This window comes from Drosophila melanogaster, chromosome 2R (assembly GCF_000001215.4).
Source record: "Drosophila melanogaster chromosome 2R".
Taxonomy (NCBI): domain Eukaryota; kingdom Metazoa; phylum Arthropoda; class Insecta; order Diptera; family Drosophilidae; genus Drosophila; species Drosophila melanogaster.
The window spans coordinates 16,237,948-16,259,947 of record NT_033778.4 but is presented as its reverse complement, the minus strand read 5'-3'; the positions used below and the strand labels follow the sequence as shown (position 1 = coordinate 16,259,947).

General features: G+C 44.6%; 3 protein-coding genes across 4 annotated transcripts; all 3 read left to right on the top strand.

Annotated features, from left to right (window-relative positions):
- The first annotated feature begins 142 nt into the window (after positions 1-142).
- CngA (Cyclic nucleotide-gated ion channel subunit A) lies at positions 143-16,803 on the top strand. Of its 2 annotated transcripts, NM_001202031.2 has the most exons (9): positions 143-711; positions 4,517-4,732; positions 5,028-5,526; positions 11,470-11,721; positions 12,039-12,201; positions 13,036-13,575; positions 14,788-15,453; positions 15,649-15,799; positions 15,866-16,803. In NM_001202031.2, the coding sequence occupies exons 2-9, from the start codon at positions 4,632-4,634 to the stop codon at positions 16,014-16,016; spliced, it is 2,523 nt and encodes an 840-aa protein (NP_001188960.1). In that variant the 5' UTR covers positions 143-711; positions 4,517-4,631; the 3' UTR covers positions 16,017-16,803. The 2 variants fall into 2 exon arrangements, with proteins under 2 accessions (NP_001188960.1, NP_477116.1); NM_057768.3 differs by lacking the exons at positions 143-711; positions 4,517-4,732; positions 5,028-5,526 and adding an exon at positions 10,153-10,417.
- A 1,210-nt stretch (positions 16,804-18,013) lies between these two features.
- Positions 18,014-19,012, top strand: CG15708 (uncharacterized protein). The gene is made up of 2 exons (NM_137260.3): positions 18,014-18,380; positions 18,437-19,012. The coding sequence occupies exons 1-2, from the start codon at positions 18,113-18,115 to the stop codon at positions 18,919-18,921; spliced, it is 753 nt and encodes a 250-aa protein (NP_611104.3). The 5' UTR covers positions 18,014-18,112; the 3' UTR covers positions 18,922-19,012.
- Positions 19,013-19,225: 213 nt separating this feature from the next.
- krimp (krimper) lies at positions 19,226-21,845 on the top strand. Its single transcript, NM_137259.4, has 2 exons — positions 19,226-20,890; positions 20,962-21,845. Exons 1-2 carry the CDS (start codon positions 19,303-19,305, stop codon positions 21,612-21,614), a joined length of 2,241 nt encoding a protein of 746 aa, NP_611103.2. The 5' UTR covers positions 19,226-19,302; the 3' UTR covers positions 21,615-21,845.
- Positions 21,846-22,000: the final 155 nt, after the last annotated feature.

Below are 22,000 nucleotides of genomic sequence, written 5' to 3'. Positions count from 1 at the left end.
AGCACACTCTACTCATGAATGAAAAGCAGACGGACGCGGACTCGGCTGCCAGCAGCTTCAGTTTCAGTGGTCGCCTCTGGTTCTCGTACTCGTTCTCGTTCTGGTTGTGCTTCTGTTTCTGTTTTCAGTTTCCGGAGCTCTCATTGCGCCGCCAACCGGGCTAGCGAACGTACACGGCGCGGACTCCTCCGTCGAGATCCACAAGTACATAGGATAGAACACGAAATCCTCTCGAGATCCCTTGCGCGGCCACGGCTCAATTCAAATCATGGCACACCGAACCAAAAAAGGACAGCCGTCACATTTGATTTGAATTTTAATTCAATAAAAAAAAAGTGCAAAGTAAAATAAAAAAGTAATAATAATCGTATTAAAAAAAAAGGATATCGCAGCAGGCAGCAACAAATGTAAATGCCTGTCATTTCGAGTCCTCCCCTCAAGTTTTCTGTGCTTTGTTCCTTTGCCGTGCGTTGTTTTGTGAAATCGCGAGGCGTAAAAAATATTCAAATTTCATGTTGAAATTACTGCACGCATTCTTAAATAATCCAATGCCAACACAAGTGTGCAAAAAGTAAGGAGACTCGACTCAAAAGGCGACGCCAAGCGTTTGCTAATAGGATTACGCATCAACTCCCCAGCTGACAGGGTCCAGGATTAGCAGGATCCACTCGAGGCAGAGCGGCAGAACATCCATACCACAGGATACATAAGGTACAGCCGATGGGCAACAGGCTGTAATCACAATTACCGAACTCCAATCCAAGCCACATCACATCACATCACACTCTACACCACACGGCGTATGCGTGATTTCCATGCCCATTCCGATACTGATATCGGTCTGCCTAATTGTTAACTACAGCAACATAGGACACACACAGAGCGGCGAATTAATAACGAACTTGGTGCCATATTAATTGGCATCCACGGGGGAGGAGCAGCGATTGGGTGGGGGGGTGTTGTGCTTCGAGAGGAGCAGTAAACTCCATAAATATCACATTTTATTAAACAAAGCCCGAATCCATTTGCGTTATTGCCTTTACGTGCACGAATGTTAATTGAAGTCACCTCACCTTTTCGGGATGGTGCCAGGTCCACCTGACCCCCTCCCCCCAGCCACCCAAAGCCCCCCATCCTTCCCCCGCCACTTGGCCCCGCAACACTTATCATCATGGCAGCAAAACCACCAAAACAGATTAGATAAGTCGATGGTTGCGAAATGATTAGCGAACAAAGGGGCTTTGCTTGCGGATGCGTGGATCTGGTTGGGCCTGTGGATGTGAAGGTGCCTCTACAGGATTCTGGGCACTTGTATGCGGGAAATGAATATTCATAATGAGGCGCCAGTTACACATTTCCCGTCGAAGCATGAAAAGCAAATTACGCACAAAATAATTGACATTAGCATATTTTGTGCATCGCGTACATTGAGTGTGTGTGTGTGTGTGTGTGTGCGTGTACATCCTGTTTTAGAACATTTCTTTCAACTGGGTTTTTTTTATTCATATACTGTTCGGTTCTGTTCTGTTCTCCTCCTTTCGGATTGCCCCATCGTTTTGATTGAACTTGAAATGCTCCCCTGCCGCAGCCACATGGCGTGATGCGTCTGAGAGGATTAAACTCAGCTAGCTGGCGAAGCTGGCAAACAGGGGGTGTACAATATATAAAACAACACTAAGTGTTCGGAGTGGGAGCACCGTTTCGCTATACATATTGAATAAACATTTTTTCCTTTTTTTTGTTTTGTGCTCTGTGGGTAGCTCCTTTTCTAATTGATCCCCCCAGCTGACAGGCGGAAATGGACAGAAGAGGGCCGCAGCGAAATTTGTTTTCAATATGGACATGTGTTTACTTATTTAGGGCTCTTGGTCCCTTGCATCCTCGTCTCCAGCCACTTGGACAATCATAATCCGCTGGCAGGGGAGCGGGGGCGAGTGCCCACGATTCCATGGGGCGTAAACTTCACACGTTTCCCGAGTTTCGTTTTACTCGCCCCCATGGTGCCACTAAATCATTTCAAATAAGACACATCGTTGCAGAGGGAGAAATGGTTTAAATTGGTTGGAAATTGGGATTAAAATGGTGGAAGATATGAATAGTGTTAGAACAAAGTCGTTTATGTCTTATGTATATAATAGGAAAAACCTCTTGATTCAATATTGATTGCTCTGAACATAGCTTAAATGAATTAATAACAAAAGTAAATACAATATACTTATGATTTCCATTTATTACTTTCTAAACAAGCTTAAAGTTAATCTGTTTTGATTACAATTAAGTTGGTTGTAAAAATGCTTTTATGCTTTTTTTTTCCATGTGCACACACAGTAGGCAAAATTTATGGCTCGTTAGGAATTTATCCTGCGGGAAGAGGTCAGAGATCGGGGAGAATTATGCCAGGGGCAGGACGAAAAGTTTGCCTAATTTTGAAGTTGCTGCCAATGCGGTTGCGTTTGACTTTGAGGTTCATGGGTTAATTGCCAAGATATTTGGCTGCAGGACGAGATCCTCATCATCCTGCCACTTTCGATTCGGCGACAGAGTAGCAAAAGGAAGATGCAAACATCTAAAGTGGCTTTCCAACCACATTTTATCAAAGTCAATTCTTATCTGCACGAAAAATTGTTTGCAGCTGAAGTTGATAAATGGATTTACTTTGATTTCATGGCGAAAAATCGATGCAGTCCGGGTTGGGTAGCTAGCTGCCACGGTACAAAGTACTTGTGCTATTTGAATCCCTTTGGCCAAAGTCAAATACGAGACAATGGACCACCAAACTGGCGGTCAAAGACTTTGGGAAACCATCCCCACCCAACCCAAACTTTGACTCATCGAAGGATGCCACTTGTGCTGGCCAAAAACCAAAATTGCACTTAAAATTGAATGCTTGGCTGGAGGAGCGTGCAGCTCACAGATAATCTATGACATAAAATCACGCGACAGTAAGCGCTCCGTAATGCCAGACAAAGGAAAAGGACAAAGGATCAAGTGCAGCTTGTCTATGTCCATGTGGATACATACCTTCTTTGTGGCAGCCACTCGACTGGAAATTACATAAAAAAAAAAAAAAAATGTTCGCATTGCCGCTACGTTTTTGCGCTCGTTTTGATTATCAGCCATTGCATTTGCATTTGCATTTCCATTCGCAGTCGCAGTCGCGTTTTCATTTCCATTTCCATATTCAGTGCCAAAAACACCCATTCGATTTTTTTTTTTTTTCATCTTTTCGTGACTCACAGCTGCATTTTATCCGCAAATGTTGAAAATCTCGCTCGTATTTATCATTTGCGCATCATTAGCTCGCCTTTAAGCGGAATTTCTTTTATTTTTATTTATTTTCCTTCGTTTGCCAAGTGAGAACTTTCTTTACTTGGACAGCTGCTGTTGCTGTCCTTTGAATCCTTGCAGCTCCTCAATTAACACTAGTTGAAGTGTTAGTTCGAGTTGGTTCTAAGGAATTCAGCTTGATTCGGATTTGAATGTGGATTCGATTTACTACGAAACAAATTTAAGTTTTTCCTAGAAAAGTAGTTACTGGAGAATTCAAATGTACCTTTTTATGCCGTAGCGTTGATATATTTTATATATAAAATGAGCAATATTTCAATTTACTTGTAACTTTACACACGTTGAACTGGTTTTAATTTCAGTACATTTAGGTAGTTTCCAAAAGCTGTTTGTGTAAACGTCATGAACATAATTAAACAAGGGTTTCCCCAATTTATTCCCAACTTGCATGTGAACTGAAAGTATTTTGCCATTTCTCACTTTACGCAACTAATTCAAAAAGTTGCCCATATTGAATGGGGGTTTACCAAAGGTTCGAAAGTTCTCCAGAATAAAAAAAAAAAACCAAAAGCACACGTTTCCCTTGAGTATTTAAAATGTGTAAAACAAGTAGTTGCTTAAGCATTGCCCATCAGCATTTACGGCACCTCTCTGATTACCTGCGGATAAAGTTTTATGCATCAACCAGTTTGCCAGGCAACCCTATATCCTTGCCGCTTACCAAATCCTTGCTCTGCAACTTTTGCACATAAGCTACGAGCAGGAGACGTCCATTGAAAAATTTTCTGTTGCCTATCTCGAGGGGCAATGGTGAAATTGGGAACCACAGGGCTGTGTGTTTCGTAAGCCAACAATTTTGCATTTAATTGCTTAATTACTGCAGCACGGCAGACATCCCAGAGGCACAGCCCCCGAAGCCCAGGATCCGACTCCTTATGCTCCTCCTCCTCCTCCTCTTCATCCTCCTCCTCATTCTCTTGGCCACTAAGCGGCTGGCATTTATGTTAACGTCTCTCCAAGTGTTTTATGGCCGTGCAGAAAGAAACATTTATGACTGCTCCGGTCCCCGGAGGTGCTGCCTTGGGCCTTTTTCCAGCTGGAGTGGGCGTGGCCAGACCACAATTGCCGCCAAGTGGGCGTTTAGGCACCGGGGCCACAAATACAACTTAAATTCTCGGCCGGATATGAGTGCAAAAGTTGAACTCCTTCTCCTTTGTCCTCCTTGCAGAATCATCCACTCCCTTCGCGTCCGCTGCTCGTTATGGTGATGGTAGTGATGGGCTCGTGCCTTGCGTAGCTGCATTCCCATCCATACCAAGTCCAGACGTCGCTCCAAGCCAGCTATGTGGACGTACATGATGGCTGCCGCCCGCGGTGATCGGGTCAACACGATGATGTCCAACCGGCGACGCCCCGAAACCGAGTCCCCAAAATATGGCTACAAGTAAGTGGGATTCCATTTCCAAGGAACTGTTCTGGGAATTTTATATATTTATGGAAGCCATGTTACCTAAAAATTGTATACCTTACTTTAAAACTTACTTTATTGTATTTGATACATTCTAAGAACTTATAGCATTAGCATACTATTAGATTCTATTCAAAGATACTTCTGGGAACTACAATACTTTGTTTCGATACTTAGTACGTTTTCAGTTATTCCCCTAGTTGAATGCATTTAGATGTTACTATTGTTAAACGATTAACAATTAATTTTACTCGACACTTATCCCTATTAGCCTCTCCAACCGTCCCATGTACCGCACCACCCGATTGGTGGGACCCGCCTCCTCGGCGCCCGCCCAGTTGCAGCTGCCCTGCGGCTCGCATCAGGCGACGTTGGGCGTGGCACCTCCGCCGCTGGAGGAGATTAGTGGCGGTCTGTTCGCACCCTTCGCGCCCACGGCCACAATAACGGTGGAGCAGGCGGCCACCTCGATTCCGATGGCAGTGGATGGCGAGGTGCACCACCTGCACTATCCGCGTCGCAGTTGGCAGCGGAAATATCGCCAGGGGATTCATCGCCAGCCAGGCGGAGGAGCCGAGCAGGATGAGGACGAGGAGGAGGACGACGACGACGTCGACGAGGATGACGATGATGAGTTCGGTGCTTCCGTTTGCGAGGATAACCCGGAGGAGGCCATTGCACGCGCTGACCACGACACGCAGCAAAAACAGCACTATCAGCCAAATGCCAGCGATTCCAGTTATGTGGAAAATGGCAGGAAGCTGATACAGGTGAGTTGCTAAACGGTGGCCAGCTAAACTTATCAGCAGATGAGTTCATTTAGTTCAGCGAAGTCCGTTTAGTTTTTAGTACTGTGAAAATAAGGAAAGTAAGGAAAAAGTGAATTACTCGTGAATATTAAAATATTAATTACAAATATAATAACGCGATAGTGGCGCTACTGCAAATCAATTTGCCTGCGCGGCCAACGTGGCGTATGCGTAATTTGATACACATTTAGATACGTTCGCCGATAAACTATGGCCAATAACTGATACATTATGCTCTGTCCATGCTGTCTCGTCTCGTCCCTGGCCACATTTCAATTATGTGGAAATGAAATTAAGTAATTGCTCTAATTGATTGACGCCCCCGTCCTCTGAAGGCGGAATTGGCCCAGTTTTTTTTTCCGAGCTGCGGGCCATGGAAACTTCGCATTGTCTGCATAGCTCCCCGCAGACTTGGCCATTCCAAGCCATTCCATTCCGCTCCAGACAAATGCAAATGAACTGGGCGGACCTTCATAAACTTGACCTTGCCGTAAATCGTGTTTTAATTACTTCCTCTATTGTCACGTAGCCGTGCCATCGCCCCAATAAACCCTTGGGCCCCCACCAACTGAATGAATGCCATTTTTGGCTGCCCGCAGAAATTTTTATTAGCACGTGTCAATCGACTTGAAATACGCACAACAAAAAACGAAGGGAGGCAAAAAAACAAAAAGGCTGTGAGTGTGCTTTATATGGAGTTGGGGTATTCATTTTGTGGTCTAAACAGAGTTTTGGGGTGATAAGATTTGTGTGGTTTAATTTAGCGAAGTTCATTGTTCTTTTTAATGATTTCAAAGCATTTTTTAGCATTTTTAAAGAATTTTAAATTTAATTAAGTGCTCTCTGCGTTGGGATTGAATATTTAATAAGGCAAAACAAATTTTAGTTGACATAATGCTGGCTCAAAATGAAGGCATTATCTCAATCAAGCTGTCACAACTGATAAATATTATTAGATCAACTTTATGCAAATTCCTAATAGGCATTTCCATTTTCCACTTTGAAATGCAAAGCTTTTGAAACAACAAGCAGCTGAATTGGTGTCCTTTGACTTCCGTATCTTTAATCTCCAACTGGCCGCATCTCGCCTTTCAAATCCACTCTCTCTCTCTTAAGTTTCACTGCACTTCTCGCGTCCTCTGCAATCCTCATCCTCATCCTCATCCAGCAAGTCGGAGATCTCTCATGTCCTGCCGAGGATAATTGCATTACTTAGGTTTCCTTATAAAAAGCAAAGAGAGAAGGAAACCAGACTTATTCCTACCCGCAGGGCTATAAATAAGTGAGTGTGTATTTCGGTTAGGGGAGTTGGGTGCGCTTAGCCGATATGTTGGGAATCCTCCTCATCCTCCACCAACGACAGTTGGCCAGCTGGAGGACCCACTAGGGGTGCAAATGGTGGATAGATAAGAGACTCGAACTCGAGAGTTCCTTTCGCCTCCGCTCAAAGTGAATGAAACCGAGGGCAGAAAAAACCAGCAACACAGCACTGTTTCAATGTCATTTCATAAATGGCAACAGCAACAGCAATACCAATACCAGTAGCGAAAGAAAAACGCAATGAAATAAATACAAATGAAAGGCCCTCGAAAAGCTCCAACCCCCCCCCACTAGTCTCTGCCCTCCATATTCCGGACTTTTCCACTTTCCTTCCATGCCCGCATATCGTTGTGGTTGACAATGTCGATGTCGATGTCGATGGCGATGGCGATGGCCATGGCGTCCAAATATTGGCTTGGTCGCTTGTTGTTAATGCTTTTGAGGTGTGTTCCAAGTGTTTGTCCAGCAGCAGCGGCACAAAAAGCAGCACAAACAACACAAACAGCACAAACAGCTGAGGAAAAGCTAGAGGAAACCCCAAACTGCTGGCATAGTCATTATATAAACGTCCATTACTCAAAAATTGGGTTTGTAGAGGGAGGTGGGGTGGTCGTCTAAAACTTTATAGAATTGGCATTGAAAATATGGCAAGTCTCGTGCCAATCCAAAATAGTTACAAGTCCTCGAGTTGAACAGCCCCGATGGAACGGCGCTGTGTATCCTTGTCAGCTGGTCCGTCCAGTCATTCAGTCATCCAGTCGTGCCATTAAACCGATTAATGAACTCTATTTGCCTGGCCATACCTGCGTACGTACACTGCGAGAAATGGCTTAACGAGCAGCAGTTCTTTTATTTTCTATGCAAAAAGGAACTTCAACGAAATTGAAACACGAATACCTAACACTTTGTCTAAATATTCAAACAAGCAACTAAATGAGTACCTTCTTGTTCGCCTACACCATAAATAAATTAATTATTAAATATTAAACGATTTTTCTGCCAGTGTCGATGTTAGCTCGATTGTCTTTGTTGCTGTGCAATTTGAGAAGGCGGCAGGACACTCAACACGATGATGATGGCAATCGGAGAAAGTGCGAGCGGGATGGGAAATGGATAAAGTCAGGGAAACGGGGGCTAACGGTGAACGGCGAACGGAGAAAGGAGAAAGGAGCGAGAACAAACAGCGAAAGTGCGTTCTGTCTGCGGACTTTCCGCTTAGTCAAATTTTTTTGCGCCATCGGCAGTTACGAAAAAAACGCGTTCGCAGGCGGCAGCTTAGCTCGCAGGCAGTAACTTTGCAATAAATAAATTTAGTAAAGCCAAAAAAAAAGAAAACAACAGAAACAATGCTTAGCTCTTCGTCAACTAATGCGTTCGGTAAACAATCCAAAAACAAGGCTTAAAAATTGAAGCGGCAATAACGAATAAAAAAAGCAAGAAAAACACAACAACGACAATTGGGTTTCCATGTTGATAAGGGTCACTCCGATTCCCCCCCATGTAACTTTGGAGGCAAAAACACAACAATCAGGACATCGGATTACACATTTTAGCCAGCATTAGTCAGTTTATTAAACGGACCCTGTTGTCGTTTGGTCCCTCGATAAACAGCCAGCCTATGGTCATCAACATCCAATCTGCGCCGCAATTTGCATAATTTCCCACGATCCCATCGAAATCACAATCAATATGAACAAATATACTATAACTAACGGCTGTATCAATAACAAACTAGTAGTGATAAAGTGCATGGGTTACGGAAAAACAATGGGTTTAAGACCATTGATCAAGTGATAAGATATCGATTTGCTATTATTCATCCCAACGCGTATTGAATTTCAACCATTTTATCCCCGGAAATAACTCCAAAACGTTTGCTTTTAGTTTAGTAGAAAGAACTCAAACGATTGGATTTCGTAAGAACATAAGCTAATCGAGAAATTTGATATCAAACAAGCATTTTGTTAAGAGAACTCTTAGGACTGGAACACTGGAACAAAGTTGGCTTACAAGTGATATAGTGACTCAAGCCCATCAAAGTGATATTTTCCATTAAAAATTTTATTCAAACCCTTTAATAGGCCACGTTTTACAACACTGCAGCTTGATTTCCTCGATTAAACGGTTCAGCTATTTAACCGTTTCTAACTCGATTTTTATGATGCAACACCTTGGCTAAGTAATGTTCATATGGGTCGAGCATAAAACGCCGTGGCGCGTGTCATAAACGTTTGATTTGCTTTGCGTGGAGAGCAGCTACCTGGTCAGGTGTTAAATGCCAGTGGAATGAGAGATTTCGGCCTAACGGACTTGCAATTATGGAAATTTATTGTGAGTTCCACGCGGCCATGCCACATGAATGCCAATCAGTGCGGTGGTTGGATGATAATCCCAATGCTACTACGCTGGCTCAGTGTTTCGAATTCAAGTACAAGCGAAAAGTAAAAAAATAATATACATATAAATAAATAAATACGCCGAAAAGCCGTTCGAATTTTGTGCATAACCTTGCAACTGGCGAATCGCAATCTGCTGATGATGAGCTCATTGAAAATCAAAACTATCGACTATCAAAATGACTATGACTATCAGCAGAACTAAACGATCTAACGCACCGGCTATCCGTCAAATTAATTGCAATTAATTTATGGCCAATGGTGGGAGCAATGCGTCGCCTATCAGCCTAATTGAAACCGCATTGCCATGGCCAATTAAAAAGCGTTTAGACCAAAAAACGACAAACGCCGGCCGGCATCATCAATCTTGTCGATTCAGTTGCCACCAACTGGATGGTTGAAGCAGCCGAAGGACCAAAGTCACTTGAGATTTCAACTTCATCCGCGTCGTCGACGTTGCAAGTTAATTAATTAAAACGCGGCAGCGCGATGAGCGGCGATGCAAATTAAGAAAATTGCAAAACAGCATTCCGAATTGAATTGACAACGCCAGCTAGCAAACAAGCCACACGCTTTTAACTGTTGTACGGTACAGTGGGACTTGCGCAACACGAACTTATTACTTTGCTCGCATGGCATTCATAAATATTTTGAATATAAGGCAATCGTTGAATTCGTCTTAAAACGAATCTCTTAAAAGGTTTTCCAAAACATCAAAGTTTCAGTTTCCCCAATCCCACTTCACAGTTCGTGCTACGCAGGTTCCACTGTGCTTTATTGTGTATGGATGTCGTGGTTTGGTCAGTGGCGACTGCGCTGCCGGCGTCGCTGCTTCGCCTTGGCCAAGTCGACTGTTTTGGCGGCAGTTATCAGTGCGGGCAGTGTGAACAGTTTGAGAAGTCCATTCGACGCAACGCAGCGCATGCGCGACGCTGTTGACCAAAAAACTAACCGTTATTGCCCGCCCGTTATTGTTATTTGCCGCAGGCCAAAATCGGAAAATCTAAGGTGCAAGTGAGAGAGAAGAGAGCAAAGAGCGCAGCGAACGCAACTCAATTTGTATGCGACATTTCAAAGTCAAAGCCATGGTGCAGTCGCTGGATATATCCGCCATAACGGGACAGCAAACAGATGCGGTAAATCCACCTACTCACACATACACACAAACACATAAGTATGTGGCCTTCGAACCTACTCACATACTTGTATACACACACACACACGCTGCGGGGGGGCGTGGCATTGCATTGTCATTTGCCATTCGCCGCTCAACGAGGCGTATGCGTCATATTTAACCCGCCTTTCCCCCCCCCCCCCCATCCGCCTTTCCGCCGCATTTTCCCTTTTTTCTCGAACTAAAGATGGCTTAATGGATTAACCGCTGCCGGCAACTGATAAGCGTTTATTAGACTGTCAAGCACACGCCCTTAATGCACAGAAAGTGGGTGGGAAACTGGAGCGCCGGAATCTTGGAACGTTTAGACTAGTTACACTCCTGGGGAGCATTTTTACATTTTTTATTTGATGTGTCCTTCAATGCGATCAGTTGTCTTTAAAACCAGCAAGAAGAAGCAAGGAATATTTAAGAAATTTATCTCAAAAACTAGATATATTTCATAACTTATAATCACTTTGTATGTTTTTAGAGTTTCTAAGGACCATTTAAAGAAAATGTTAAGGTAGTTACTAAACTTTTAGTACTGATTTCTTGTCAATACTATGAATCCCTTCGTGTTTCATTAATTTCTTTGCAAACAGCATGAAATCTGTACATTATTGGTTTTCCAGTTGGCTTTAAATACCACTGCCGCGTCATTCCGCTGGCAGACATAACATAACAAAATTTAAGCACCAAACTTGGATGCTGACCAAGTTTTAATGCGGTTAGAGGGGAAGGAGAGCCAGAAAAAAAAAGAAAGATACCCATAAGCCGAGCACTAAAACGCTTCAATTAGCGAACGTTCGGCGAAACTTTTCGCCAAACTTATGCCAGAACGTTACACCCTTAAACTACACACGGGTACACAGAGAGAATTTCTGAGGGCATTATGCAAATCTAAGGAATATAGTGCAAATATAGAGAGGGTTTCATAAATATGCATTAAAAATATTTTAAATCTTAATTTGCATACATATGTTAAATTTTCTAATAACCTTTATTTTTTTTAAAATATTTTTCACCGTGTAGGAGCCAAGCAAACGGAGCAAACCCTCCGCTTTAAGACGCACTCTGCAGGCACTGCGCCAGCGTCTGACTAAAAGGAATCGCCCCAAACCGCCGGACTGGTTCCTCGAGAAGTTCTCCAACACCACCAACACGGACAAGATTGGCAAGGGTTGTCCGGCGATGGAGGATGCGGCGCTATCCAGCGAAATACGTGGCTCCAGTGTCCTGTGCAACCGTCTGTCCGTCGATCCCACCCTGCAGTCGCATTACAGAGTGAGTGAGCTTCGGCACAAATAAAAACTAGCTACTTAGCCATGCTTGCTTACTTCTCGTAGTCGTCTGTAATTGAGAAAGTTCGAATTCAAAATATAGTAAATTTAAAAAAACTCAATATAATTACAGTTTTATACATTCACTTTAAGAAAGTAAAGTTTAGAATTAGACCTAAACTACCTTTAAATTCGCCTAAATGTATGCAACGAAATATTTCCCAATTATGTTGCTCCCTTCCAGACATTTTAATTAGTAATTAATTAAATATAAATGTATATAATTAATCAATTTTTTTTTGAATGCACATCTTATTTTAGTGGCTGGCCATCGTTTCACTGGCAGTGCTTTACAATATCATCTTCGTGGTGGGACGTGCGGTCTTCTGGGAGATCAATAAGAGTGCTCCCGCCTTTTGGTACACGCTGGACTACCTGTGCGACTTTATCTATCTGCTGGATACGCTCGTCCACATGCACGAGGGTGAGCCACTGACATCCACATCCACATCCCTCCAACCCCGTTCCCCCCTTGCCACGTTGAGGGATCTAGATTTTTGCGATTTACCTATGCAAATGAGACCCGCAGTAAGCCGCCTTCAGACAATAGCTAGCAATGCTGTCGACAAAGCCATTTGGCACGCATGCGAGTCCCATTTCTGTCCACGATTCCACACACACACACACACACACACACACTTAAACACACATATGCTGGCGAGTCCTGTGAGCTCTGGATTGTGGGTGTGGTCGGGCTGCCAAATGCAGGGGATAAGCCAACCTTGACATTTTGTACAATAGCAACAAACGCTCTGGTACCGCTTAGTTTCATACGCTACTCCAGCATGATGCTCCTCATCTTAGCAGGGGAATGTGACAGGATGAAGGATATATATGGGGGATTTATTACATCATGCTACAAGGAGTTGATGCTAGTTGTCCCAAACTTTTGCGGTTGGTGGTAGCAAACTAACTTGGGCAACTGAAATCAATACAAGCGAATCATGTGAAGATATAATCTTCCATGATTTTGACAGTTCTTAATAGTAATTTATGCTTTTCAAACAGAAATAACATTTGTATCTGCCACATAGATACATATATCAAGATATCAATCCACTGGTATCTTATGTAGGGTACTCCCGTTCTGGCCAACCCGTTTAAAATCCAAAGAGCAATAAAAATACATTCGCCACATGGCGTAGCCAAAAGCCACCACTGAGACAAAGCCGGAGTCGCCACACGGAGCAAATCTCTAGGTCACCTCACTGCCATAGAACTATGTAAATCTCATTGTTTCCGCTCTCATGCTTCGCAGGATTTTTGGACCAAGGTCTCCTCGTGCGGGATGCCTTTCGGCTGCGCCGGCACTATTTCCACACCAAGGGCTGGTACCTCGACGTCCTGTCCATGCTGCCCACGGACTTGGCCTACATCTGGTGGCCGCCGGAGACCTGCTCCAGTCTGTATCTGCCGTGTCCCGTGATAGTGCGTCTGAATCGTCTGCTCAGGATCAATCGACTGTGGGAGTGGTTCGATCGAACGGAGACAGCGACGGGATATCCGAATGCCTTCCGCATCTGCAAGGTGGTGCTGGCCATTTTGGTGCTGATCCACTGGAATGCGTGCATGTACTTTGCCATAAGCTACGAAATCGGCTTCAGTTCGGACTCGTGGGTGTATAATCTGAATGGAACGAGGAACAATACGTTGCAGCGGCAATATATCTATAGTTTCTACTGGTCGACGCTAACGCTGACCACCATTGGCGAGACTCCAACGCCGGAGAACGATGTGGAGTATCTGTTCGTGGTGGCCGATTTCCTGGCTGGCGTCCTAATCTTCGCCACCATTGTGGGTGAGTTGTGAAAGGAATGGGTCATTTAACTGGGTTGATAACCTAGAAAATCCCTTTCGGGCTCCCTCAGTCCCTCAGTTTGCTCGTGTTTACGCAAATATTTCGCCTGATCGTTTAATTGGTTCCAGAGTGACATCTGTGACATCAATGGGTATTAATTTACAGCCACGCACGTCAAGGACCCACACGTACACCCCGACCTTCGCCGAACCACCGACCCACATTATTCATTACGCCTTCAGTTGTGTCCTCTTCGGTGGTTCCATGCCATTTTGTTTTGTTTTGCCGGGTTGATTTGTAGCCGTCACCCCCCCATCCCCTCACATCATCATCTCCCACCGCTTCTGTTTTTTTTTTTCGTTTTTGGCAAACGTGCCTTTTTATCATTTTTGTCGTCGTCCTTATCGCCGCCATTACCGCCGCCCAAATGGGTTGGCGGTGTCAAGGAGTAAGGCACATTCCTGCATTCCCAACAGCTGCCAGACTCCCCAGATCCCCATCATTTGACTGCTCCATCCCCACGACCTGGCTCTGCAAACAAATTTACTTACTGTGATGAATGCCGAGTTCGTTTGGACAGGACAATTTGACGGGCACACTCGAAGAAATAGATTAATAGTACTAGGAAATTAGGCAGGAAATCTCAGAAGAGAGAGACTAGATTGCATGTCCTTACATATTTACAAAAGTATGAGCAGATATGTGAATTACATAGTGTTGTTAGTTAAATCAAGTTGGTTCTATTAGTATAGTATTAAATCTAATTAAAATTAAATCAGCTTTCTTAAAACAATAAGGCTGTTCATAGCCTATAATAGCTCCTTATGTTACTCATTATTAATTTTTCCTGCCAAAAATTTATGCAAGTACAAAATATGACTCTATTCATTAGGGCCTTAAAGTCAACCAAGTTAGATTTCAAAATATCCTGAGCTAAGTATTTGTTTTTCGCTGAGTGCCCCTAGGCATCTTCTCCATTTCGTGGAATCGAGCATGTGTGTGTATTTGACTCCGGCACCGGAAGTGCCGCCATTAGTCGCCTTTGTGCCACGTTATCCGCACGCCGGAATCCATGAGTGAAGCTTCGGCCAGCTTCGGTTTCACTGCATACCATGTGGGCGGGCGAACCGGTTATGAAATGGCCAAGATGAATTGCTGCCACTCTGCTTGTTCATTAACCAAGTTTCCCTAACACACTGCGCCCATTTCCAGGTAACATTGGCTCCATGATCTCCAACATGAATGTGGCCCGCGTGGAGTTCCAGAATCGCATGGACGGAGTCAAGCAGTACATGGCCTTCCGGCGAGTGGGTCACGAGCTGGAGGCCCGGGTGATCCGCTGGTTTGCCTACACGTGGTCGCAGAGTGGTGCGCTGGACGAGGAGCGTGTGCTGGCCGCTCTGCCGGACAAGCTGAAGGCGGAGATCGCTATCCAGGTGCACATGGATACGCTGAAGCAGGTGCGCATCTTCCACGACACGGAACCGGGTCTCCTCGAGGCCCTGGTGCTGAAGCTCAAACTGCAGGTCTTCAGTCCGGGCGACTATATCTGTCGCAAGGGTGACGTGGGCAAGGAGATGTACATCGTGAAGCGTGGCAAGTTGTCCGTCGTCGGTGATGATGGCATCACCGTGCTGGCCACCTTGGGCGCCGGTTCGGTGTTCGGCGAGGTTTCCGTACTCGAGATTGCGGGCAATCGGACGGGCAATCGGCGCACCGCCAATGTGAGATCCCTGGGCTACTCGGATCTCTTCTGTCTGGCGAAACGGGATTTGTGGGAGACCCTGTCCGACTATCCGGAGGCCAGATCCACGCTCACTCAGCGAGGATGCCAGCTGCTGCGCAAGGATGGCTTACTGGACGAGCAAATATTCGCTGGTAAGTTCGATTAGTACATTTAGGTATCAAATATTACGTATACGTCATGTTGTTCAAAACGTAAATGGAAGGTATTCCACTATTTTCTCATTCGTCCTCATTATTTCTGTCTACAGTGCACTTCTAGATGTTGCATTATATTATGTAACTGTTAGATATATTAAGATTAATATGAAATTCAAACTCCATTTCCAGATTCACAAAGGGTACACGACAGCATCGAGGGCGGCATCGAAAAGCTGGAGCTCTCGGTGGAGAACCTCAACATGCGGCTGGCCCGCCTCCTGGCTGAGTACACGGCAAGCCAGGCCAAGATCAAGCAGCGCCTCGCGAAGCTGGAGATGAAGTGAGTATCTATAGACATCCTCGCACCTAAAACTTTATTCCCCCAACCTTAAACCATCCATTACAGTGGTGGCCCTGGCACGTGGCGATTGGAGTGTGAGCCCCAGAGTCGAGCTCGCAGCGGACGCCTCTATTCGCTGCAGCCCAAGCGGCGCCCACGTTCGCGACCCGACGCGACTGCCAAGAGCAGCGATGCTGCCAAGCAGAACACACTGTAAGTCGCCGGAAAACGCGCTGGAAAAGGCTCGGAACCAGTTGCCTACCGCCCCCGCCGCCGTCAGTTCATATCTCCAGCCGAGGCCGGAAAATAGTGATAAATGCATTAAACTTGCAGGAGTTGTCTGGGCGGGGAGATAATCCTTTTTGGCCCGCAGCCAGCAGTTTTTTGGGCTACAAAAAGCGGGTAAATCAATTTTTAATTTTTACAATTAGTCTATAGAGCTATATAGGAGCTGGGGAGCTGGAGCTGAAAATTGGGTGTGGAAGTGATGCGCGGGAGTTGTTTGTTGCAAACTTTATAAATTTATTAGATGATTCCAAAAACTGAATGTGCCTCAAAAAGTGTGTGCGTGTGTAAGAGAAAAATTGGGTTAATTGTAATAGCATCAGATTATACCCAACTACGATTCAGTGTTTGTACATAAGTTAAGCATAGTCCAATTTTACACACCTAGGCTAGGATGATTTTTACACACACCGAATTGATTTAGCGCACCATGATGCAACCAACTGACCGATCCGACGAGAAACATTTCACATTAACTGACCAAGAAACGATGGACATTGCTGAAATAATTGAAATGGGCACGGGTGATGCGCACACAAATCGAAATTCGAAAGAAAGAAAACGTTAACAAACAAGCTTCCAAAGCTTCCAAACCAAATGCAGAACGCAAAACACATGGAAACAAATTCAAGAAACAAATGAATTGTATTTTTATATTAGTCCTAGACATTGAGTGTACGATGTATTGTCTATGTGTAAGTAAATCTAAAGAATAAACGAGAATCGAGTCAAATTATTCGGAGCACTTGTGTCAGCGAAATTCGCATCCGCCGCGAAGTCTTTACCCATTTCCACAATTTTACCAGCCGACGGTTTAATGCAAATCGCCCACAGCCTCCGGCCACGCGTGTTTTTTTTCCAAAGGATTCTCTTCTTCGCAGGATTCTTTTTACTGGCTCTAATGACATCTTCGAGGGCGTTTGGGAAAAAAAAAACATATATGGGAAGAGCACCAGCAACAAAGTCAATAAATGCAGACGCATTGGGGAGAATGACAGCGACACGCGTTGGCTTTTTAGGTGCGACTTGGCTTTCTTTGTGCGTACAACGCGGCGTATGAGCAATGTATGAGTATGAGTGCGAGTGCTAAAAAAATAGGTAAAAATGGGGTAGCAAAGGTGTTACGTGGCTGATTTTACACAGAGAAGTGTGCAGCAATACTTTTAAATGCTACATATTGCTAAGCATATTTTAATAAATTTTATTTTGTTAGAAATAATTTGAAATTGACAATATTAAATGCTTATTTGATTTGATTTTATATATTAAAATATTTAGTTCCCCCGCTTTTTAAGCTTTCCACTGTGTATTGGGGCACACGGCGGCATGTGGAGTCCTGTGTAGCCACGTGGAACCCCAAAACGGTCGCATCATGCCGTAAGTGCAGTAAAAAATCAATTTTGACAAAATGTTGAAAAACACACTCAAAGTCTTTAAAAAAAAAAAAAGCGAAATAAGTGTAGGCGAAGTTTGGCCCCTGATGAAAATCATTTGGGCGTTGGGATAAGGAGGCGTGGCACGTGAACGGAACCGATTGTTAAGATGAAGGGGTCGGCGGGGGGTGTCGAAAAATGACTGACAATAAAATGTTGACGCAGCCAAGGAGCATTATGGATACAGGGTGCTCGAAGGCGAATGGATTAAGTCGACAAGTCCACGGATGGGTGGCTCAAGTTGCCCCACTTCAAGTATTCCATTTCACAATAGCACTGAGTATACCTGCTATTCTCTGTTGGTCTTTATTGAAGGCGGGAGAACCCATATACCATATATGTACATACTTGGCTTAAGCTGATTGATGCCGAGGGTTTTTTTTTTCAATTCACACATCTGCATAAAATAAATCCTAATGCGTGTGTGCGCCAATGCTTATGTTGGTTTTAAGTTTATGGAAAACGAGTGAGTGAGCAGTTTCCCTTCAAGGATTGTGGCATCAAAAAATAATGATAACAGTAACAAAACCCATTCGTCGTCTAAAGTATTTCACTTTTGTAAAAGTATCTCTAGAGTTATATAGCGAATGGGGCCATGTCCCAGACAAATCCGAAACCAAGTGATACGCAATCACTGCGCTGTTTGCACTGCATGAAGGTGATCCGTTGCTCCCGCTACGACACCAGTGAACTGGTGCGACACATCCAACAGGATCATCCGGAGATATACGCAGTGACCACGGATAAAATCAAGAATCTGCACAAGCTGGCCGCGGATCACGGCATCAGTGAGGAGCGGCTCTCGAAGATTAGCAAGATGACGGGTCTGTCCGAGTCCCAGATGGCCGAAAAGGCAGAGAAATGTGAGAGTTTTGGGCGAGTTTCTATGATTGTCTCCTCGTAAAATTTCAATCGATAGATATGGCCAAAAAGAAGAATTATGGTCGCAGTGGTGGATCTGTCGCCGGTGACCCTGCTGCCGTCAGTGAAGCCGCCTCCTACAAAACCGAGAAGCCCAGCTCCCCATGTCCATGTTCACGTCCATTGGAGAACTCGACGTCGCATCGGAGGAAATGCTATCGCGCCTCCATCGAACGCTGGGCACCGGCGGAGGGGCGCATCTTTTGTCCGTGCTGCGCGACCAGCAGGCGGCCGCTTATCAAGGCTGCCACTGAGATCTCGAACAACGGCTGCTGTGCCGCCTGGGTGGTCTCCTGCTGGCCTCTGTGCTTCCTGCCCTGCCTCATGTCCGCGGACAACAATGAGTACCTGTACTGCGCCAATTGCCGCGCCTTTCTGGGCATCTACAATCGCGAGAAAAGCTGTGTGCAGCCCAGCAAGGAGTTTGTGTCCTGCAGCAAGTCGGTCACGGCCCCGCTCAAGTGTCCAACTGAAAACCTGTGAAAGGACTTTGAGTGGGCGTAGTACTTATTAAATTGGTTGTGTATACATCTGGCTATGTTTTTTTTTTTTAATAAAAAACAAGTTGTTCGATAATATCTACTTCTTAGTATGAGTGGTTTTTATATAAAATTAAACTAAAAAGCCAAACTTTTCTATTGGGAACATCTAAAAAGTCGATGAAATTATTGAACAGCCGCCAAATTCAAACCAATTAGCCAAGACACCAACCATAACAAGATGCATCGTTATCGACCGCGCATTTTGTTAATCGAAGCTTTCAACGCCGCAACATCGGGCAACGCTTGCCTTGCCTTCTCTTCCTCTTGCTTTTGCGCCGAATATTTTCTTTAAACTGTTTTCGTATTAAATTGTTTGTTTAAAATGAATCTGGAGGACATTTCGATGATTATGAAGCTGTTCGATAGCAACATGCACAAGCTACAGGGGAATCTACGTTCCTATCAAACCGAAATGCATCAAATTCACAAGGAGCTCACAGAAAAATTGTCGCATGCAGATCTGCTGTACAGGAGTCTCATTCCGCTGCACGATCACTTGGTGGCCAGTCTGAGCGAAGTTAATGCACACGTAATGAAACTGAATGTGCAACTACACATCAACCGCCAGTCTGTCAGATTGGGAGACTACGAATATTACGAGAAATCCATCGACAATCCATATTCGTCGATTCGCTCAGGTTTACAAGCGATCGAAAAACCGGGTTGTGCTGAAGCTATATGTCAGTCCTCGAAGCCGGCCTTCGTGGAATGTCTGCCCTCCTCCACTTCGGAGGAAGTGCCCGTCGTGGCTGTGCAGGAAGCCTCTTCGACAAACCAGCTCGACGCAATATCAGTGGTCAATGAAAACCTCTCAGAAGAGAGAGACGCTACTCCGCAGCCTTTAGCAGTTTCCAAGAACATGGAGGAGACTATGCCCTCGAATCCTTTCCACGAACAGCTTGAGGGATCTCTAGAAGAGATCCCAGTGGGCTCCAAGATTGTCGTGGAAACTGAAAAGGCCAACAATCCAGTACGTTCCGAAGCTTCCGCTCCAGCAACTTCTGACAATCAGTCCCTTCTGGCTGCAAAACAGGGAACTCAAACAATTGGCACAGGTATCTGCAACAAGATCTCCAAGAGCACCATCAACATGCCCAACAACTGGCAGCTTGAGAATCCTACTGAGGTAACTGCTGCATCGATCGAAAAGGTTAACAAGCTCCCAAAAAGTCCCAGAAACCGATTCCTATTGCCTCCCAAGGGAGGCACTGAGACGACCAGACGTGATATCTACAATCAAATCTTAAAGGACATGGCTGCATTTCCAGAGAATACTATAGTTACTGCCGTTTTAGCGAGCGTGGACGTAACGGATAATTGCGCCTATGTGGCTAAATGGGATGAAAGTTCTGATAGGATTAAGAAGGTGCTCCAGCGACAACTGCCATTGCAGGAGTTGGACCAGTTGCCCGACTACGGCGACATTTTTGCAGTTCTCGACAGTATTAACAACATCATTACTCGGATCACCATCAACTCAAGTTCTGCGGGCGGAGGATATGATGCGTATCTTATCGACTTTGGCGAGCATATTCATTTTGACGGCAACGAAACAATATTTAAACTACCGGACGACATCAAACGGTTGCCGGCACAGGCCATTAGATGCGATTTAATCAACTGTGATATCGCCAATATGCATTGCTTTGTTAATACGTATATTAAGATTCGAGTGCACGAAAACAATAATTCTACACTAGTGGCCGAACCGGTCATTGATAGGTTAAGCAGACCTACAAAAACGAACACCACTAAATATCCAGCTGGAATAACCGAGGATGACATGGCCATGCTGAATGAAATCGATGAGAGCACCAGTGATCCTCTGAAAGCAGTTCTTGGCTTTCGTCCCAAGGACGAGCAACGCATTTGCCGGCACTACGATCCCAAGCTGAATGGCTGTTTTAAGGGTAAGTTACAGAAAATTAATTGAAAAATTGGTTTACAAAGTAAAGGTTTTAATACGTGGCTTATTTGTAAGGTAACAATTGTCGTTTTGCTCATGAGCCCTTTGCTCCGAATGGCGCCACCAAAGATGTGGAGCTAGCTAGAGCTCTTCCTGAGACAATCTTTGATACAACAGTGCATTTTGAAATCGGCAGCATTGTCGGCATCCTGATCACCTTTATTAATGGCCCCACCGAGGTTTATGGCCAGTTTTTGGACGGATCTCCGCCGTTGGTGTGGGACAAAAAGGATGTGCCAGAGAACAAACGGACCTTCAAGTCGAAACCGCGTCTTCTTGACATTGTACTTGCTCTCTACAGTGATGGTTGCTTCTATCGCGCCCAGATAATCGATGAATTCCCCAGTGAGTACATGATCTTCTATGTGGATTACGGCAACACGGAGTTCGTGCCCCTAAGCTGCTTGGCTCCATGTGAAAACGTGGACAGCTTTAAGCCCCACCGCGTCTTTAGTTTTCACATTGAGGGAATTGTAAGGTCAAAAAATCTGACACACCAAAAGACAATCGAATGCATCGAGTATCTCAAGAGTAAGCTGCTAAACACGGAGATGAATGTACATCTGGTACAGCGCCTACCGGATGGCTTCCTAATTCGCTTCCTGGACGATTGGAAATATATACCTGAACAGCTATTGCAACGCAACTACGCTCAGGTTAGCCAATAAGTCGGGATAAGTCGTCGGAATAATGTTAATCAAATTTAAAGTAGACATAGTTTACATAACAATAGTTCCTAAGCTATTTGTAAGCTTTTCATTTCTGACCATGTTACAATTTAACCACTTACATTATCATGACAATGCTTACATTTCTTTCGAAGGACTCTTTTTGTTTTTGAATTATCACTACTTCGGAGCGATCCCAATAAACTGACTATGTTCGAACATGTTATCCAGATGTCATGTGGCTTGATTAATGTCCTATCTTGGGGCTGGTTCAATTATGAGCGCGGAACAGCCATTGGCAAATGACAAACACAAAACTGTCTCGAAACTAAAACAATAAAAATAATTGCCTTTAATGTGCAAAAGCAAAAAATCAAGGGACACCG